We start from the raw sequence: 22,471 nt of genomic DNA on the forward strand, positions 1-22,471 counted from the left end.
AGTCTTCTCTCCTCGTTTTCCCCTTTCTAGGCTATGATATACCAGGACTGCCATGATATAAATGTATTTGCCTATCAAGAAAGTGCTAATAGCAACATTATTTCTTCTTTGCCATTTCTCCCTACCTCTCTTCACTCACTGTGCCCCTCCTGACATACCTCCCAAGTGTCCCTATTTTGGGCCAAGATACCTCTTTCAATCTTTTCTATCCTGATGTTCCTCTTTTTTGGGAGCTCCATGTTGTTGGTGTGTCTGAGTGTATAACAGAGCTCCACAGCAATAATACTCCCAGTAACAGAGCTCCACAGCAATAAAACTCCCAGTAATTTGTTTTAAACTACAATAAATGTGTTTAGAAATCAGTCTGTGTAAATAAGATACATTGTTTTTGTTCTAAATTACATTTTAGTAGCAAACATTGTTATTAGTAAGTCAACAAAAAATTCTCAAAACGGCCGCCCCTGGACTGGACATACCCCCACTCACATCCCTAAAGTTAGTATCCCTCTTTTTTCATTTGAAAAGTTGGGGGTGTGTGCATTGGACGGCTGAGGGTCATAAAATCCACAGCCAGTGTATTGATTTCTCCTGAGCCACTGCAAAAAACAAGCTCTTCTACAGACAAACTTGTGTTTTATTCTTAGGCGTATATATTCAAATACTTATCATATTGGGAAATAGTATTATCAACTTAGAATGGCCACAGGGAAGATTTTCTCTTATGTTATGCAAGAAGGTGAAGGCAGGATTGCTCCCTGTGATTGAGAATTTAATTAGCTGCCGGGGTCGCTGTGATGCTATTTCAGTACTCATTACACAAATGTCTATAGCAGTCAATACAGTGTGACATCAGTTTATGAGTCAGGGCAGTGGGCATTGATTTCCATGTACATTTATCCTTGTGACGTGTCAGTGGCTGTCAGGCAGGCGATAGGGAAATAACCAGGTGATTTATAATTTGTACTGCTAAAAAGTACTGTTGATGACTTGTAACCATAATTTTAAAGTACGATTAGGAGTTAAAGGAGAAGGGCCTGCTAGAAAGATCAAGAAATGGTCTGAATGACATATTAAGTATATTTAGAATTTATTGAATGGCCTTCATAATTTATATCCCTGTCCTATTGTGTTTTACACCCCACCTCCTATAGACTGTAAGCTCGTTTGAGCAGGTTCCTCTTTAACCTATCGTTCATGTAAGTTTTCTTGTAATTGTCCTATTTATAGTTAAATCCCCCCTCTTATAATATTGTAAAGCGCTTCAGAATCTGTTGGCGCTATATAAATTTTAATAATAATAATAATAATAATAATAATAATATGGAATTCACAGCTTTTGTCAGAGATTGGCTATTTTAGCCTCAATTTTCTCATTTTTATTTTAAAGGAACACTATAGAATCAGGAACACAAACATGTACTTGTGACCCTAAAGTGTTAAAACCACCATGTAGCCCCCCTTCTCCCTCACCCATTTTCTCCCTAAATATAGTAAAATCTTACTTGTGTTCAAGTCTGCCTACTTGGCTGACAAAATCAGAAGTGGTTCTGTGAGCCAATCACAATGCTTTCACATAGGATTGTCTGAGACTGTGAAGGAGGCAAACCAGAGGCAGAGCCAGCACAGGTTAAGCACATCCCTGGTCAATCAGCATATCTTCATAGAGATTAATTGAATCAATGTATATCTATGAGGAGAGTTCAATGTCTCCATGCAGAGGATGGAGACACTGAATGTCAGTCACACTGTGCAGCACTACCCCCGGAAGCACCTCTAGTAACCATCTGAGGAGTTATCAGTGGAGTTATCCCTAGGCTGTAATGTAAACACTGGATTTTCTCTGAAAAAAAAAAAACATGTTTACTGCAAAAAGCCTGAAGGGAAGGATTCTACTCACCAGAACATATACAATAAGCTGTAGTTGTTCTGGTGACTATAGTGTCCCTTTAATAAACTACAATTCTGCGTATTGTGAATAAACCCCACAGAGGTACATACATCTGTAATATTTTCCCACTGATTGCTTCTGCATATACCTAAAGGGACGCTGTAAGCAACAAAACATTAGCTTAATGAAGAGATTTTAGGGCATAGGACATGCCCTTGTAGTCCCACTGCTCAAATTTCTACCATTTGAGTTAATGCAGCACTGTCACCATCTGGGGACTTTGTAAAATTTGACATATCTCCGGTCCGGTGGCTGGGGGTAGGAAAGTTGAGATTTAGGTACCTGACTGGTCCCTCGTGGGCATCATCATCTTCTTCCACAAGGTCCTCTTCAGCTCCTGTCGCTTCAGTGCAACAAGATTGCAGGATACTTCATAGATAAAGCCAATTCCCTGCAGCTGTCACTGGTATCGGCTGGGGGGATTGACACTTCTAGAAGGTGGTAGCTCCAGTATCTAGACGTGTCAGGCGTAGGAAATGTACAGATGTACAGAGACACAGTAGTCCCTACTTTGTCTCAGTAGATCTCTTGACTGGGTTGGAATTTCCATGAAATAACACAGTCAATATGAGTATTTAATAAAGATTCTATCTTTATGAAATTCTCATTTTTGGGGAAAGGGAGGGGAAGGGGGTGGGGGGGGGGGGGGGGGGGGCGGGCTTTACAGTGCCACTTCAAATCATATTGTTTATGCAGCCCTAGCCACACCACCCTTGCATGTGACTCAAACCTACTTCCTTTAAAGAGAGATCTAATTTTTAAACATCCTTTATTGCACAGTGCAGAGCTATTTAGAATTTCTCATCTACTGCTCTTCTCATAGACTGCTGCAGTCTCCTGTGGTGATTAAAGTACAATTAACAGAACAGGATAAAAATACTTAAAAGGCAAACACACTGTGCTGTAAGATCTGATTGGAAATTAACCCATTTTTTTTTATAGGGGCTGTGTGAGTGGCAGCTAGGGGAGATGTGATAGGGCTACAGAAACTCCCGATTTAACTCCTGAACATAGCAGTGACACTACAGGATTATAGTCTTAACACCAAAACTACGTTGTTAAATTGGTGTTTTGGTGCTTAGGGTATCCCTTAGAAATAAATAAAATCCCTGTGCGAGTAATTATTGATCTACTAGATCAAGGACCAAATAGGATAGTAAATCTAGTAGAGTTACTTTTATAGTTTACCATTTTTAATTGTCCTGATATTTACCAAGTACCAGTTTGAGGGTGAGCAAGTAGACCTCAGTGTTGCACAGTCTGAGGGTAACTCCATACACTAAATGAAGGACACTTAGGCCTAGTAATTCAATTTTACTAATATGTAAAATCCCTGCTTGAATATACATGACTCAAGGAAATCTTTAAAGAGTCAGTAACAGGATATACTAATTAATTTACTTATTCAATAAACCAGGAATTGGGGAGATCTGACAATAGCATTACATTGTATAGACCAAAATACCCAACCTGGGAAGAGTTGAATATTTTTTGCTATCTAAAAACTTTGGCCTAAAATGCTTACAATTCCCTGGGGGCTCAATCTGAAATCAGTCTCATGTTTCAAGACATACATAAAACAGTTCAAATTCAATTCATGGTCAGTGACCGGAAGTTCTACAAATAACAATAAAATAATGTCCACCCCCTGTCCATTGTAAAATGCAGACTTCATCGAGCACAAAAAGAAAATATGTGCACGTCATGTAACTTTTGAAAATATGTTGGTACTTAAAAAAAAATAAATTTAATTAACGAAAGCTCAACTTACATTGGCGTAAACTCTTAAGAGTCTGGCAAGTTGCTAAATAGAATCTTAAAGATTGCTTAATACAGCAATATCATCGATTATTCATATATTATGGGCATATGTTGTCAGAATAACCAGTGTTGGAGTATGTCTAATCAATGCCTCAAGGTAGATGATTCAACATGCTAGACTGATTGACTAAGAATCTGCTTGTTCGATTATCTTGCAAATGCCTCCTTCTCAATCCACGGAGGACGTGGATTCCTCTTTACGTTTCTCTGAATAATTAATATAAAAGGCGTCTATCTTCCATTAGTTTGGCTGAAGTAGTGAATTAGGCATTACCACCTATGAGACTGCCAACTTCCAGGCAATGTAGGATGGCGGATTTTAGTTTGTTGGGTAATTTATTGCCTACAGTATAGGATAAGAAGAATCTTTTACATAATTTTATGTATGCTTGCTGAATACTAATAACAGTTAAAAAAAAAAAAAAATCAAGTATTTTGTGGTTTCATTTTACAGTAAACCTATTGGATTTATAATTGTGATCAGTCATGGCTCATACGTTATCCAAGTGACCAGTCACCAGTACAACTCCCTTAATGAGTTAGTTTATTAGTAAATCTCATGAAAATAAATATAATTTATACTTGTAATCAAAACTGAAAGATACATACATAGAAATAGTTACCTAATTTCCCTAACTCACATGCGGGTAGAATGCCCCAGACCCTCGATCCCAGATAGAATTGCAGTCACACCAGTGTTCTACAAAACGGTGGTGGTCTTCACGTCCTGGACGGGACAAGACCGTCGCAAGGGCATCGAAAAAGGGCTCAAGGCAACGCAAGATAAGTTGCTAGAACTGCTAGGTCCACTGGGCAAGATCCTGTACTTCGCAAACCTTGCCTTCCCCAAGGCACACAGCTCGACCCGAGCGTGATCCAAGAATAGGCCCAAAGGTGCATATGTGTGTTGGGAAATACAAACGCTGCCCTATGCACCGAAAGATGCAGGGTTGCCCTCCTGCACATTGACACCAAGCTGATGAACATTGCCTCCTAAGAACTGGGCCCAACAGCCAACGCCCTCCTGATTGGAGATTCATTTATTGCCGAGTTGAAAAAGCATGTGTCGTTGTTCACTACCCTTAACAAGGCACAGTCATCGATGCGGCAAGTGTTCTGCTCACTTCAAGGGAGAGGTGTTTTTGGACGGGCTCAGGGCCGGTGCAAGGATTTTTGCCGCCTTAGGCAAAAGTTACGTTTGCCGCCCCCCCGCCCATGTGACATCCCAATGCCGCACCCATATGATCCGCCATGTTAACTAATGCCAGTGCTGCAGTGCCGCCGTGTTTACATTAAAAGGCCTGCAGGGACAGGCTATAGACACCAGAACCACTACATTAAGCTGCAGTGGTTCTAGGGACTATAATGTTTCTTTAATGTGAGGTAAATTAGAGATTAGTGCCACAAATAATATACTAGATTGCCTACTTACAACCAGATGAGGATGATGATGGGCTCTAGCTGCAGTCTGGCTCCACTGGTCTAGTGTAGAACAGGATCTCTGGAAGCTGTTTGTAACTGTGGTCACAAAAATCAATGTTCTGGGAGAACGGGAAGCAGCTCCATATTTTTGGGGCCCTTTACGCAGCTCAAGGTCTGGGTCCCAGGGTCCACCTTCATGTTCCATCAATGAGTTTGTTCACAGGGGGTGGAGTGTGTAAGGGATGTCCTGATATGTGTGTAAGGATTGCATTGTGGGAATCTGTGTTTGTATGTGTAAGGGCTGCAAGGTGTGTTTCTGTGTATGTACGGGGTGCAGTGTGTGCGTCTGAAAGGGGTGCATTGAGTGTGTGTAAGGAGTGCATTGAGTGTGTGTAAGGAATGCATTGTGTGTTTCTGTGTGTGTAAGGGATGCATTGTGTGTAAGGGTTGCATTGCTTGTGTGTGTGTGTCTGTGTGTGTAATGCATTGTGTGTGTAATGCATTGTGTGTTTTTCTGTGTGCAAGGGGTGCATTGTCTTTGTGTGTAAGGGGTGCATTGTGTGTGAGTATGTGTGTGTGTGTGATGAATGTCAATCTCTCCCCCCTCCCTTGTCACTCTCTTCTCCCCCCGTTGTCACTCTCATTCCCCCTCCCTCCCCCGTCAATTCCCCTCGCTGTTAATTTCTTTCTCCTCCCCCCTCCCTCTCAATTTCTTTCTCCTCCCCCCTCCCTCTCAATTTCCTTCTCCCCCCCTCCCTCTCAATTTTCTTCTCCCCCCCCCCTCCCTGTCAATTTCCTTCTCCCCCCCCTCCCTGTCAATTTCCTTCTCCCCCCCTCCCTGTCAATTTCCTTCTCCCCCCCCCTCCCTGTCAATTTCCTTCTCCCCCCCCTCCCTGTCAATTTCTTTCTCCCCCCCCTCCCTGTCAATTTCTTTCTCCCCCCCCTCCCTGTCAATTTCTTTCTCCCCCCCCTCCCTGTCAATTTCTTTCTCCCCCCCCCTGTCAATTTCTTTCCCCCCCCCCCTCCCTGTCAATTTCTTTCTCCCCCCCCTCCCTGTCAATTTCTTTCTCCCCCCCCCTCCCTGTCAATTTCTTTCTCTCCCCCCCCCTCCCTGTCAATTTCTTTCTCCCCCCCCCTCCCTGTCAATTTCTTTCTCCCCCCCCTCCCTGTCAATTTCTTTCTCCCCCCCCTCCCTGTCAATTTCTTTCTCCCCCCCCTCCCTGTCAATTTCTTTCTCCCCCCCCCCCTCCCTGTCAATTTCTTTCTCCCCCCCCCTCCCTGTCAATTTCTTTCTCCCCCCCCTCCCTGTCAATTTCTTTCTCCCCCCCCCTCCCTGTCAATTTCTTTCTCCCCCCCTCCCTGTCAATTTCTTTCTCCCCCCTCCCTGTCAATTTCTTTCTCCCCCCCTCCCTGTCAATTTCTTTCTCCCCCCCTCCCTGTCAATTTCTTTCTCCCCCCCTCCCTGTCAATTTCTTTCTCCCCCCCCCCCTGTCAATTTCTTTCCCCCCTGTCAATTTATTTCTCCCCCTCCCTGTAACGGACCGTTTCACTTACAAGAGGATAAAACCCAGTTTAGGCGATAACCCCCTTTCCAGATGCACAGGCAGCTACTGCAAACACCACTCTCCCGACTGGAGACACACGAACACTGGAACAGCTGAACAAGAAAAGCAGACATCGGCTTACACTCCTGGCAGTCAGCATACAATTCAATTCCCCCAAAGAACGAGACGACACATCGCTTTGAGGGTTAAGCAGGAATTCTGGACTGGCTCATCCAGCCTGGCTTTTATTACAAGTGTTGAGAATACAGGACCGCCCACAGGGAGGGACAAAACAACCAATAGCATAATGGTTACAACCCCCAGGTTTCCTCCCCTCAGATAACCAGTTAACATAATTATTACAGCCAGGGAAAATACAGTTTTTATACATGTGCTATAACTTTAAAACCATACATCTATCATAACAATACATGTTTGGAATCAGCACACTTTAAATATAAACACTTCCAAAAATCAGCCATATCCCTCCAGTGGATCAAAAGTTAGCTGGAGGTCCCTTTATGACCGACCGCAAGCACAATTTCCTGCCCAAAACAGTTCCATAGATTTGGGCTGTGCGGCCGGTCAATTTCATGCGAAAAAACGACTAAGTCCCATTTCGAACGGAGTCTCTGGAGCTGAAAAACGAAGTGTAGGAGAAGGTAAGGGTCAGCGGTGTTCGGTAAAATGTGTAGCCGATTTCAGTTCCATGAATTTGGCTACACATACCGCTGACCTCGTTCGAATGAACAAAGATGGCCGCCGCCACGTGTTCGTTTGTCGAATGGCGGCCACTTCGACTACTTCGGCACTTCGGCTGCATCCGAAGTGCCCATTTAAAGCTGCAGCACTGTTCCAAATTATTTAAAGGGACAGTCTTATAAAATCCAATCTGCTAAAAGAGTCTTTAACAGGTAATACCTTCCAGGGGCCATAGTCTTAAAGGGTATTGTTACCAAAAGTCTCAATATGGCCCCAGACAGTTCTTAAAGGGCCAGCAGCAGCCCAATATAAAATAAAACATGTCCAAATGTAGTTTTTAAAGTGCAATATGTCCAGGGGCCATAGTCAGCGGGCAGGAGGCTAGCAACCAGGCCTCTCCAGTTCACAGTGGCGAAGTTGGTTTCGCCACACTCCCCTACCTCTGTTGTAGCGTGGCCGAGCTCTGTATGGTCCGTGGGTACAGGGAGCTTTTGTTTCCTGTACCCAGCCGGACTAAAAGGAAGTGCACACTTAGTACAGGGACCATACAGGGCTCGGCCACGCTACAGTGAGGGAGTGACAGGAGGGAGCGCTGAGCGCTTCCCTCCTGTCAGCCCCTCTCCTCATGCTGCACCCGGGCGGTGCGCCCTCATGGACGCACCAGCCCGGGCAAAGCTGCAGCCGCCAGAGGGTCTCTGCAGAGCGCTCGGGCGGCTGCAGCATGAGGGGGGAGCTGGCGCTCCTGGCGGCGCCCCATCCCAAGGGGCGCCCTAGGAGGCTGCCTAGTCTGCCTAACAGGTAGCGCCGGCCCTGAACGGGCTGGTCGGCAGCAGGCTGGGACCACCAGCCACTTCTGGTCTACTGGCTCCAGATCCAACCCACAATCACCATCCTTCTACCCATCCTCTGTGCCCAGGAATACATCCTTCTATAGAGGCAGGACCAGGCACAAAGTCTCCAGAGGCAGAGGCCATGGACGATTTACCACAGGTTGGTTCCATTGTATTGTGCCAACTATATGCTTTCACTGCAGGAAGATTGTCCCTTTTCTTGCAGAACTGGGAAGAAATCTCCACAGATGCATGGATTTTACAGACGGTGATAAAATACAATGCTCCTCCACGCCAACCTCACGTTCCACCTCCACTTCAGGTTTCCGTGAAACACGAGGGCCTAATAGACGACAAAATGTGTTTTCCAAAGGCACGGTGCAGTACGCCAGAGATGAAGGCGTTTTTTTCAGCAATAACTTCCTGGTCCAGAAAAAGACAGAAGATTTTCGCCCAGTCACCGACTCGAGACATCTCAATTCCTTTGTGGTGGAAGGGATTCACCTGTTGCGAGATTCACCTGTTGCAAGACCTTCTAGTTGAAGGCGACTGGTTCACCCGGTTAGACGTAAAGGACGCGTTTCTGTCAGTAGCAGTCGAGCATTCCTGTCGCAGATTTCTATGAATACATTGGCAAGGTTAATCGTGCAAGTTCACCTGCCACCCCTTAAGTATCAGCTCGACTCCCTGGTGCTTCACAAAGCTCCTAAAACCAGTTATGGCTCGTCTAAAATCTTGGGGAGTAAGATGCATCATCTATATGGACGACTTGCTGATTTTTCAATCTAAGAGGGACCTCTACTGTAATGACAACAGCGACTGGCGTCTACATGCATCAGTCTTCAACAAGCTAGTTGAGTGCCGAGGTCCATTGCATCTCGATCTAGTCGCATCTTGAACCATCTTGAATTCTTCAGCTAGATTCCGGATCCAGAATGCGAAGCAGTGGATGCGTTCCTCCAGACTTGGCCTGAGATGGGAGCGTACGCTTTTCCCCCATTCACCATGCTACCGAGAGTTCTTCACCAATTGTGGATCCAAGGGATCTCTCTACTCCTCACCATGTCATTGTGGCCAAGCCAAGCCTGGTTTCCAGACCTGTTGGAATTATCATCTGACCATCCACTATTAGTGCCATTGTTCCCTCTACTTCTGGCCGACCCTAGGGGAGAACCTCATCCCCTCTTCCTCCAAGACCGCCTGGAACTCGTGGCTTGGACGATATCAGGGGATCCTGGTCGGTCGACGGACAATAGCAAACAACTAAAGACTTGCTGTGGGACTCGTGGGCCCTTGGCACTAGATGAAGCTACCTCGCAGCTTGTAGCAGATGGTCTTGCTGGTGTATGGAGAGGGATTTAGATCCCTCTACTGCACCTATTCCCCTAGTGTCGATATTTTTGTCTCACCTATTTTCGTTGGGCCAGACTTATCATCCATCAATGTTTCCCGTTCTGCAATTTCAGCGGCTCATGTACCTGTCCAGGGCCTACCGGTAGGCCTTGACCCATTGGTTTGTAGACTACTCCGAGGGATCAGAATATCGTGCCCTCCGGCGCCGAAATACTCTGGGACGTGGAAGTGGTACTACGTTTTCTCAGAAACTGGCCGATGAACTCATTATTGTCATTACGTCAGCTGTCGGCGAAACTTACACTTTTACTTTGCTGTTATCCCCCCCTCCCCAAAAAAGACTATAATAACTATAGATTCTTTATGAAATACTCATTCTGACTGCGTTGGAATTTCACTAAAGTTCTAACCCAGTCAGGAGAAGTTATACTGAGACAAAATATGGACCGGACCCCCAGTAGTGATGTCACCATCGGAGGTCTTTGAGAATTCTGCAAGATTGTGAGCGTGACGATTTAATGTCATTTTATGCTAAGGGCAGAGAAACACAAAAAGGAGGGTGGGAGGTGGAGTGACATACAACTAAATTAAAATTCAAGAAGAGAATGTGCAAAAAGGCTCTAATGCCCTGGGGCAAATATCCTACACCTCTGATGAAGCTACTGGAGTATTTTCTGAGTTCACCTTTTTATGATGCACTGATGCGAGGCTAATGGACCAGTACAATGTTTTCTTTCCTCTTTTATTCGACTTGTTAATATTTATTTTGTAGAAAATCATGTCATAATGACACATGAGTGATTCTAATGTTGTAACAATTTGTTGCCAAATAACACTAAAAAAAGTTCTATGATGCATCTATTTTTTAAACACACAATCAATATTGCCGGTAAAAACTACTATAAATCACAGATGTTATCATTGTAAATTGAGGCAGTGTTTCTTAGCATATACAAATTTCCCATAATCCTTTACTTTTTTGCACTTTTCCTGCATTGTTCAAAGACGATGGGCCAGGAGGTGTCTGACATGACTCTCACAACAAACAACCGCAGAACTTAGTACATATACTACATAGAATGGAGAGACCCCAACAAGTATTCATGTACCCTGCACAGAAGGATGACAAATTTATAAGTAAGAGTCGGTCCTCTTAAATAATGCAACAAAAAACAACCAGCTGTGAGGCAGACAGACATACAGACAGATATTTGTCCTATACTCATGGAAAACAGAATGAAACAGAAGAAATATCGCAAGGTCAAAGAAGGGACACATTGTACTTACCTCTGCTCTGTTCCCCTGGTGGTGCATAGAATGAAAGCCCCAGGGACACAATAGCAGCAATTTCCAAAATGATAAGAGTCACATCCTGGAGTGCTTCCCATACTAATTGCAGGAAGGTTTTGGGTTTTTTGGGAGGTATAAAGTTCATACCATATATCTGCCTTCTCTTCTCGAAATCTGCTAAGTTGTCTGATAAACCTGTGAGCAGGAATACAGAAGACATAAGATAAATGTTATTAGTCAAAACCCACTTCAAACTAAATACAGTATACAATTTGTCAGCTGAGAATATTTATGGGTTCAATAATTACATTTAAAGGGTCACCCCAGGCAACATAACCGTTCAGATTGTTGTAGAGGTTTTGGTGCGGGGAGGCAAGTGTGAAGTCCCTCAAGTTTTTGTCAATGTTTTCTCGTTTTGACAAACAACTGAGAATTCTTACACTCAAAGCCAGGTCTTCTGTTTGAGATTAGAAAACGAGGACATTTTGTATTCCGAATTTTGGTCCAACATATTTGTTCGAGCAGGCAATGATAGCACTGAAATACTCTTAATATTTCTTCATTGCCAAATCAACACCATCTCGATAACCTATCAATTCTCTGGTACTAACAAACTATAGAACGTCAACGCCCATGAGTCTTGGACAGCTTTTAAGTTGGTAAGTCATTCTAGGGGTTGCGGTTTAACAATAGCTGGGAATCTCCTCTGTGGGCCACCCCATTATCTAGTCCTGTTTCTAGCAATCTAACCCTTGGCCTGGCTGCTCTTTTCCCAAAATCTGCATTTTAATATTAGGCCCAGTTTTCAAAAACCAGAAAACCACACATTAATGCCGGCAGGGTCCTGACTTAAATCACGTTCTAGTGGTTAGGGATGTTTTTTTGCCTAGTGATGCAGGACTGAGTGGGTGCTGCAATGCCGAGTGATATGTAGACAGTCACTGTCTGTTTCTGTGCAGCCCACGAGAGGGAGCAGCAAGGTGACTGTGATAGCTACAAATAGAGATCAGAGACAAGGTTACTTCCACATCCTTTATATGTGCCATAAATTGCAGCACAGGTAAGGCTGCGGGGGGGGGGGGGAGGGGAGGAGGAGGGGAGAAGAAGATCTGACCATTGTGTGAACGTGACTAATTTATAAAACTTGTCTGTGTTTATGTAAGTGTGCACACAATATGTCTGTATTGTTTATATAATTGTAAGTATTTAATGTATGTGTAATTGATTATCTATGTATGTATGCGACTGTATGTATTTATTAATATATGTATTTTACTGCATTTTTAATTGTGTGTCTATTTATATAAGCGGCTGAGTGTATGTATGTAAATGACTATGTATGTGATTGCGTCTATCTCTGTGTGTATGTATCTATGTGTATGTACCTGTGTGTGCGTGTCTACATATGTGACTGTAAGTGTGATTATGTATCTTTTTTGTGTGACCATGTCTGTGATTGTATCTGTGTATTGTGATTGTGTTTCTGTGTGTGTGAATATATGTCTATTTATGTATGTGATGTATATGTACGTATGTGTCTGTGTATGTATATGTATACATGACCATGTTGCTAGGTGAATGGCTAATATATATATATATATATATATATATATATAAGGAACACATAGAATTCTAGTACCAAAAATCTGAATACATGACTTCTAGTAAAAAAACACACTTTGGAAAATGGAAAAATATTTCTATTTCTATTTATCTCATAAATAGGAAAGGAATAACATTGGTAAGGCTCTTTAAAAATGGATTGAATAGATAGGGACAATCTGTACCTGTGACCTGTACACTGTACTCAGTAATACATATTTTCCTTAAAGCACTGTATGTCACTGTGTTTAGCATTGTCACTTAACACCCTATGGGACTGGGTGTCCTATGGAAGAGCATTGGATTGGCTAAAAAATCAGCACAGGGCGGAGCCAAACACCATTTTGGCCAATCAGGACCTCCTCATAGAGATGCATTGAATCAATGCATCTCTATGAGGAAAATTCAGCATCTCCATGCAGCGTGTGGGGACGCTGAACATCAGTGCTGCTTTTTCAGCAGCACAGACCCAGGAAGTACCTCCATTGGCCATCTGAGGAGTGGCCACTGGGAGGTGTCCCTAGAGGCAATGTAAACAATCCCTCTTCTCTTAAAAAGGCAGTGTATGCATGACAAAATCCTGAAGGGAAGCTGTAGTTGTTCTGGTGACTATAGTGTCACTTTAATATAGTCTATGAATCATATTATGACACTAAATCTTTGAATGTGTTCAGAGTATTACATAAACTTGTATTTCTGAACTCCACATTTGCCTATTTAAGGGACACTATAGTCACCTGAACAACTTTAGCTTAATGAAGCAGTTTTGGTGTATAGAACATGCCCCTGCAGCCTCACTGCTCAATCCTCTGCCATTAAGGAGTTAAATCCCTTTGTTTATGAACCCTAGTCACACCTCCCTGCATGTGACTTGCACAGCCTTCCATAAACACTTCCTGTAAGGAGAGCCCTATTTAGGCTTTCTTTATTTCAAGTTCTGTTTAATTAAGATTTTCTTATCCCCTGCTATGTTAATAGCTTGCTAGACCCTGCAAGAGCCTCCTGTATGTGATTAAAGTTCAATTTAGAGATTGAGATACAATTATTTAAGGTAAATTACATCTGTTTGAAAGTGAAACCAGTTTGTTTTTTCATGCAGGCTCTGTCAATCATAGCCAGGGGAGGTGTGGCTAGGGCTGCATAAACAGAAACAAAGTGATTTAACTCCTAAATGACAGTGAATTGAGCAGTGAAATTGCAGGGGAATGATCTATACACTAAAACTGCTTTATTTAGCTAAAGTAATTTAGGTGACTATAGTGTTCCTTTAACCATAAACCATGTTGTTTCAACCTAGCCTTGCAGCATTAACCCTGCACCCACAGCATTATTTTCACACGCAATACCCTTACACTATATAATTAATATCAAATATGGTGCATTCATTATACAACTGGAGGTGTAATTGCTCTCTTAATATTACAGTGTATTACTGAATAACATTGAAAAAACAGACCATTTCAGATTTCACTCAGGGTTGCAGCTCAGGTCAACCCCTCCCCAATAACACCACTGGTGGGGCATTCGTAGGGTGTAAAAACCACCAAAAACTTCTCATGATCAATGCGCCCCTTTAATGTCACTATGTGTACCCCCTAAAATATTTGAAAAAAATCTAAATGAGGGCATTCAGAGACTCTAACCAATATAGCCAGTGGCTACTTTGTAACTTGGAGTACCCTTTTTTAATATATATTCAATGGACATCAAAAAGCATGTTTGCAAGTGATATACAAACATGCAAATTAGGGATTTATGAGTAAATTAATTAATGGACTTTGTAAAACACTGCTCAATATCAATCAGCAACTGCAGCAGCAATCAAGCTGTGCGTGGAAATACAAGATAGAGAAACAGTATGATTTTTCCACTTTATAAATTTTTGTTTAAAGTGGCTCCGTCACCCCCTCCAAAATGAGTTTTTCGTATAGATAACATCTTTATGAAATACTCACATTGACTGTGTTCGAATTTCACTGAAATTCTAACTTAGTCAAAAGATATACTAAGAGAAAGTAAGGACTGGTTTGCCTAACTATTTTTCTTTCACTTGGTTAACATGACAGAAGATGGAGTCAAGCCTTGTCAAAACGTGTTAAAGGGACACTATAGGCCCCCAGACCACTTCAGCTCATTGAAGTCTGGGTGCATAGTCCCAGGTCCCTTAAACGTGCAGTGGTAATTTTTGCAGTTTTTAATTAACTGCGAAAATTACCTTTATGGGTTATCTCCACCTCCAGTGGGTGTCTACCAGACAGCCACTAGAATGACTTCAAGTCGTTAGGCGGCTTTTGGTCACCTGACACTGGACGTTCTCACGCTATGCATGAGGACATCCAGTGTCACCCAAAACCCCATTGCAAAAGCATTGTATTGCCGCACATGCGCATTAGGTCTCCTCTGGACCCCAAGCCAGCGCTGAGAGACATTGGCACTGAACTCAGGTAAGTGACAGAAGGGGCTTTTAACCCCTTCTGCAGGACGGGAAGTAAGGGGGGCACTATAAGGAGCTATAGTGCCTGGAGAGTAACTTTGTTTTCCTGGCACTATAGTGTTCCTTTAACGGGAAACGGCTCTGTCTATGGAGGATCCCCCAATCTTGCAGGATTCTCCATAGATCTCGCTGTTTTACCCTCACGCATTTGTAACAGCACACTGCTGATGTTAGAGGAGGTGAAGAGCATCGGACAGAAGGAGCATTGCAGTGCCCGTGACGGACAGATTTAAGGAAGTATAACTCACCTTCCCATGCACTAACTCACCGTCCCATGCACCCACCAGACACCCAGTCGCAGTGTCACTGTCGAGGATCTTTGCAAAAGTTACCCAATGTTTCATTGCAGATATTACTTTATGTTAATCTAGTAAAAGGGGATCTGTCACCTCTCTGAATATTACAATATTGGATAAAGCATTGAAAATCACCTATAACGTCTGTTAACCTTCTTTTAATTAGATGCTTCCGTGACAAACGCTCCTTCCCACGAACGTTTGCCAGGACCTCCTGGAGGAGTGTGAAAGCTGGCTCCCCGCCCTCCAACTATGATCCATGTCGGAGACCCCGTTCGGAGGTTACCCTGCCCAGCTGCCATTAGCAGCTTTTCTTCGGTGCCCCTGGTTCAGCACTTTCCCTTCATTAGAATGGAACCGAACGCTAGCTCCCTGGCGGCTGTTCGCATGAACGAATCCACGAATGGTCCTCAGCAGTACTTAGCCGTGACCACTATGGAACTAATTTTGGCATGAGGACTTCATGGTTCCCGGTCACCTCAGCGGTACCTAGCCGTAAATGTTATTGAACTGTTTTCGTCATGAGGTGACCTTGCAGTTCCCGGACAACTTGGTCTGGGGTTTTGAAGCACTTTGAGACTGGCCAGGAGAGGGCTTTGTGTAGGGCATAGGACCACATGGACAGCTGGTCAGAACTTTGACACAGTGGTGTTTCCTTAACTGCATTGAACTGAGTGCTATTTGGACAACTTGGGAGCTCAGATCAGGGCTGTTTGGCGATGTATGGCATGTGGGGTTATTGTATGTTTTTATGATGTTTTGGGATACTTTTATGTTGGGCTCTCTGGGAGATAATTAGCTTACCGGTCTTTAACTCAGTTATCTCCCAGGCCCAGAGATTCCTGGGAGGGGCTTGTATTGTATTGTTTGAAAACTCCCTGACAGAGTTTGGATCATTAAAATCAGTTGTACTCCCAGAACTATGTGTTGTCTAGTTACTGGGAGGGGAAAGGGATAATCACTGCTCAGCACCTTGTTTCAGCTTGTGGAAGATTCAGCAGGGAAAGCCCTTGTAAGAACTACAGCTCCTAGGAGTGTCGTCCAGTCCCTGGGAGGGAATAGCGCTAGTCCCCTATCCTGTTACAAAACAGAGTAGCTCCAGGAGGATCTCAAGGAGGATTGTCAAGCCACGACAACTGGGGCTGAATCGCTGAGGTTTTCCCCGGTTCCAGCTAGGAAGCGATCCTTGGCAGAGGTACCCAGCTGGGGAACAGGGAACTCCGCTATAGCTCTGTTATCCTTTAAATTTACATAAAAGTTTTACCAAACTACATCATGATCCAGCTGAGACAAGGCAGAGCCAAGGCACCCAATGCAAATGAAGAGGAAAAATAGAAACATTGTTTAATTGCTCTTCATTTAGATATAGTTTCTCTATGCTGATTGCCTTGTGCAGGAGACTGAGTTTATAACAATGACTGACAGGGAGCGAGATGGAGGCGCCCTGTTACAGGATAAAGAGGTGTGGTTTTATACGTTGTATTTTATTATTACACCTCGCAAATACATATTTGTTCATTAAAGGGATAAGTAAGCATAACGTTAAAAATCACGGGGAACTTTTTAAACTATGTTAATTCATTTGTTTATGTTTATTGGTAGTTCTTTTGAGGACGATACATCTAAATACCGGTTAACTGCTTATTCACAAGTTTTCCCTGTATATTAATTCCCAGTTTCTATGCACTAATATGGTTTGGAGAAAAAAAATAAAAATATATATTTTATATATCTGTAGGAAATAAACAGTTGATGTGTTTTACACACATTTTTTTCTGTGATTTTTTTTTTTTTTTTTAATATTTGGTAACATTTTCAAATATGTACAACGCATTCTATTTTCACTAAGAGTATTACTATTATTATGATTAGTGGCATTTATAAAGCACCAACATATTCCGCAGCGCTGTACAACTGGGGAAAAACTATTAGGAAGAAAGATAGTAGTATGCACACACAACAATACAAAAGGTAAATAGAGCTCTGATCCAGAGTGCTTTAAAGTTTGTGGAAACAGAACATTGCTAATTATACAGAATATAGACAAACAAAAGAAACAAATTGATTTAACCCCTTAAGGACCAAACTTCTGGAATAAAAGGGAATCATGACGTGTCACACACGTCATGTGTCCTTAAGGGGTTAAAAAAAAAAAAAAAAAAAAGGTAATAGAGGGCCCTGCTTTCAAACTTACAATCTAGCAATTACAGTACTCGTATACAATGTATAAATCAGACTTATCTACAGACAAACATAAAGAAGGAACATCAACTCCCACATCAAAGAGAAGGAAAATACCATTTCAGTTAGGTTTTCAGTGCAGTTATGTCTTGCTTTTCAGACATCTGAGGATTACTCTCAATAAGAAATCAAATCAAGCAAACAAAAAATAGAAACATACAAACTTAATAAGTAAGATAGCAGGTTTGTTGTTTGAAGCTCGGATTAAATATGCGAGTTCTGTGAAATGTACGTGGAGATTTGCTCCCATCCCGCTACAAAGTGGTGTACAGACTTTTTACTAAGCACTATGTATATAATAGTAGTATGACTCATGAAAAAAAACCAAACACAAAATAAAATCCTATTGGCAATACGTTGAGATAGATAGGGTTTAAAGGGACACTCAAGACCCCTAAAGCACTTGCTTTATGTATAAAGGGTATGTTCTCTTTTTCATTTTATAAAAAGTGCAGACTTCAATAGACTTTGGCACTTTTATAAATTAACCTTGTTACACCCCCTAGCTGTCAATCAAACAACCAATCATGTTACTTCCTGGTTGTTTAGCTCAGTGGAGCTAAACCCAAGAGGCAGCAACTGCTCAGAGCACCTGCCTTGCAAATATTTGTCATTGAGCTGCATTAGGAAGTCTGTGATTGGACAGCCCAGAAAGTTTGGGTGGGGTTAGAAAGGGAGGCCTTGGGGCTGTGTGTTTCGATATACCCACATTGGAAAAATGCATAATTAAAACCATGCATGTCTTCACTGGAGGTATATCTACTAAACAGTGATTTATTTTTCATTATAAATTTATTTGGTGAGTGGAGTGTCTCTTTCAGCTCTTATGCTACAAATCCCTTCAACTTCAAAGTTCTGGAAAATTTTACAAGACTCCCATTTCAATGGCCTCAAAGTTTCACCCACGTGACGTACCAGAAGAACAACTAGCAAAATACATAGATGCTGATAGAAATTCCATTCTTATTCCGAATGTCAATGTATCAGATATTATCATATAACCTTCATTACCCCCCCCCCCACCCCCACCCCCACCCCAATGTATAATCTGATAACTGCAGATATACCTGCACACAATGCATTATAACACCTCTAAATTATAATCTTATTATCGGAAATATACCAGAAGAACCTGCATTATGTTCTCTCTAATTTCTAATATTAATATTACAGATATACCAGCACAATCTACCTGATATCTGCTGGCATTTCTACCCTAATTATTTCTTATATGCATGTGCAGTTTAGATTATCCACCATCTAATTTCTAATCTGATTATTTCAGAAATACCTGGACAACCGGTTTTATTTCTGATGTAACTTCTGATCTGATATTTCCAGATATACACATACAACCTGCTTTATCCCTAATCCTATTTCTCATTGAAATAGTCCATATATAAATATGTAAAATTCTATCTCCTCTAATTATTCACCTAGTCATTTTACATATGCATATACAACCTGCATCACCCCCTTCTCTAATTCCCAATCAGATTATTGCAGATATACACATACAACCTGATTTATTAATTCTCTACCATTTTTAAGGCTCATATACCTGTGCAACCGGCATTAATTCCCCTCTAATTCTTATGTGAATATTGCAGTTATACCTTTACATTCTGCCCTACATATACACCAATTTAGGAACCAATTATTGCAGATATACCCATATTACCTGAGTTATATCTCTCCTTTAATTTCTACTCTGATTATAGCAGAATTACCAACATACTAGCTGTCATCTTATTTCACTAATTTATGCTCTAATACCAGAATATTCAACAATATCACATGACATGCGCACAAGTCATATTTAACCCCTTAAGGACAAACCTTCTGGCATAAAAGGGAATCACGACGGAATATTTCCGTCATGTGTCCTTAGGGGGTTAATAATCACTTACCCTGAACCCCATAAAAAAACAGACATGGGTTTCTACTGTTTAGTAATTATATCTGTCAAAAAATATATATAATAAATTAAAGCCAACAAAACCATCATGGCATTTAAAACCACAATCTCCCCGTACATAAGATGATCCGAACATAAATAACATACAACAATATAAATAACATGTAACACGGCCGTCCAAACAACCTAATTTCCAACTGATTAAACTGCAGGGGTGTACCGAGATACCCCTATACCCACAGGTTCTGAGACACAGACAAGCTTGAACCTACCAACCAACTGTAAACTCCTACGTAAACCACACTAAACCTATCCACTTGTTTACCGGTAATTTACAAATTATGAAAACTCGTGTAGAATAAGCCTATCGGAGTAAGTAGTGTGAGGGGCTCGTTAAAGCCTTTTGGATAATCTGGTGTTTTTCTTAGAAGGTTACATTAATTTAATATAATAATTTGTCACTCACCCATCTCTAATTATAAACCATCTTAACCCCTTAAGGACACATGACGTGTGTGACACGTCATGATTCCCTTTTATTCCAGAAGTTTGGTCCTTAAGGGGTTAAAGCTTTCAGATTGCATATTTACCACTGCTTGTGGATCGATGGTGGGCAAGGGAGGTGGTAGGGTGGCTAAAAGGAGGTAACAACGGTTTTAATTATAGATGAAGCCTGCAATTATCCCCTCCTTTCAATTATTCCGTAACAACATGATTGGAGCAAAGCATAACATCTCAAGATGCACTGATCCGCATGAAGTTATAAGGTGTCGCTGTTTACAAAAAAAAAAAAATCCCTAACAACGGAGCCAGGCTAGTCATTAAATAGAGTCTTGTTACGGTGCCTAGTTTTTTTTCTGAAATACTGAGCCACTGGGATTATCTCTTTGGCTGTTTGTTTCCTGGATAATAAGACACTAAAAAGGAAGAAAATGGCCATCATGCAGAATAACCCTCTTTGAAAAGGGAGACGGGCTTAATTGGTGTCACTGCGTTTTCATTAAACCCCCTCCACCCCAAGTGCTATAAACATTTGCAAACTGCAAGAAAACAGTTCTGTCACCTCACTGATGAGGCCTGTTTGTGGCCAAAACATTAGTCTGGAGTTTCTGTCTTTCATGTACAGACAGGACTGCACTTGTGGATAGGTTCATTTAAATATCCTGATTTCATTAAAAGGGAATTGCCACTTCCCTGGAGATAACATTAAAAAAAAAGTATTGAAAAACACATATCACTTGTGCTGACCTTTTTAGTGTGTGTTGCTCCATTTTATTTTTAATGTATGTAAAAGATTTAGCAATTGACATCAGAATTCAGTTAAGGCTAGGCACAGTCAAGGCATACAATGCAAAGGAGGCAGAGAAATCTTTATCCTCCTTCGCTTATTATTTTCTCTCCAGGCCATTCATTATTGCCATTGGTCTACCGTCTTCATCAATCCTTGAAGACATTGGATGCAAGTTTCATGGAGGTCTGCTGACTGGCAGGTGCAAAGACTATGTTTTTTATTTTTTTATTTAAATGACAGAAAAGTGCAGAGCTTATAACAATGATTGACAGAGAGTCAAGATAGAGAGACCCTTAGTCCCAGGATGGTATTAAATACAGCATCTTATATTTCTATTTTTCTCTTTACACACCATAAAGGGGGAATGACAATCTGGTGAAAGGCAACCAACCAGGAATTGCATGCAATTAATTTTATTATAAATGCAAACGCTGTTAATCACCATCACTTTCCGTCAGCCCTCCCAAGACTAGACCTGTTGGGCAATTGACACAATTGGGTGACAAAACAGTTGCTGGGTGATGGGACTGAAGGAAAATCGAGTGTTGCACAAAAACATTGCATTGCTTGATGGGTCTCAACTGCGTCTGTTACTAATCGCTAGATAAGTGCACTGATAGAAAATTCTGTCAAAATGCAATCTCCCACAGCACTTTGTTTTATAGAACAAATTATGCTAATAGATTTAGATACAGTAAAAATCATTCCTTTATATAAATATTTTAGCCAATATTACAGACATTCATTTATGCAATTTAATTAGCAACAAAGTCACATTTAGAGTAGTTACTGCTGATTGCCATGGCAACCCTGTTATACCCGATCCGCTGATTGGTGACAAACACACACTGGTAACATCAACAGAATCAGCAGTGTAACACAGGGATAGAAACATAAAATAATAATGAAGTGTAATGCAAAGGTATAAAAACATCTAAACATATGAACGAAGCAAGAATAATAATAATAGTTGCTAGGACCAACAAATCATGTGCCGAACACATCCACTCTGCGAAGCCCTATGCCGAACACATCCACTCTGCAGAGCCATGTGCCGAACACATCCACTCTGCGGAGCCCTGTGCCGAACACATCCACTCTGCTGAGCCCTGTGCCGAACACATCCACTCTGCTGAGACCTGTGCCGAACACATCCACTCTGCTGAGTGCTGTGCCGAACACATCCACTCTGCTGAGCGCTGTGCCGAACACATCCACTCTGTGAAGCCCTATGCTGAACACATCCACTCTACAGAGCACTGTGCTGAACACATCCACTCAGCAGAGCCCTGTGTCGAACACATCCACTCTGCAGAGCCCTGTGCCGAACACATCCACTCTGCAATGCCCTGTGCCGAACAAATCCACTCTGCGCAGCCCTATGCCGAACACATTGACTCTGTGGAGCCCTGTACCGAGCACATTAACTCTGCAGAACCCTGTGCCGAACACATCCACTCTGCAGAGCCCTGTGCCAAACACATCCACTTAGCAGAGCCCTGTGCCGCACACATCCACTCAGCAGAGTTTTGCGCTGAAAACATTGCCTCTGCAGAACGATTTGTAGAATCTTTCTCCACTACAGATGCTTGTGATATATCTTATCTCTCTCTAAAGAATCTTGTTCTGAACTGTTGCTCCCTGCAGAGCTTTGTTTGAAATCTCCCTTTGTGTCCCTTTTGCACCTAGTGCTGCAATGTTAACTCCTTAAGGACACAT

At 42.0% G+C, this 22,471-nt stretch overlaps 1 protein-coding gene across 5 annotated transcripts in view; it reads right to left on the reverse strand.

The window, feature by feature from the left end:
- Window positions 1-22,471, reverse strand: part of ATP2B3 (ATPase plasma membrane Ca2+ transporting 3) — a 123,942-nt gene that overhangs the window by 76,736 nt on the left and 24,735 nt on the right. For all 5 annotated transcript variants that reach the window (XM_063432717.1, XM_063432715.1, XM_063432720.1 and 2 more), the window contains exon 2: window positions 10,908-11,105. In XM_063432717.1, coding sequence (XP_063288787.1) covers window positions 10,908-11,105 — 198 coding nt within the window. The remainder of the gene's footprint in view (window positions 1-10,907; window positions 11,106-22,471) is intronic.

The sequence above is a fragment of the Pelobates fuscus genome, chromosome 9, assembly GCF_036172605.1.
Source record: "Pelobates fuscus isolate aPelFus1 chromosome 9, aPelFus1.pri, whole genome shotgun sequence".
Classification (NCBI taxonomy): domain Eukaryota; kingdom Metazoa; phylum Chordata; class Amphibia; order Anura; family Pelobatidae; genus Pelobates; species Pelobates fuscus.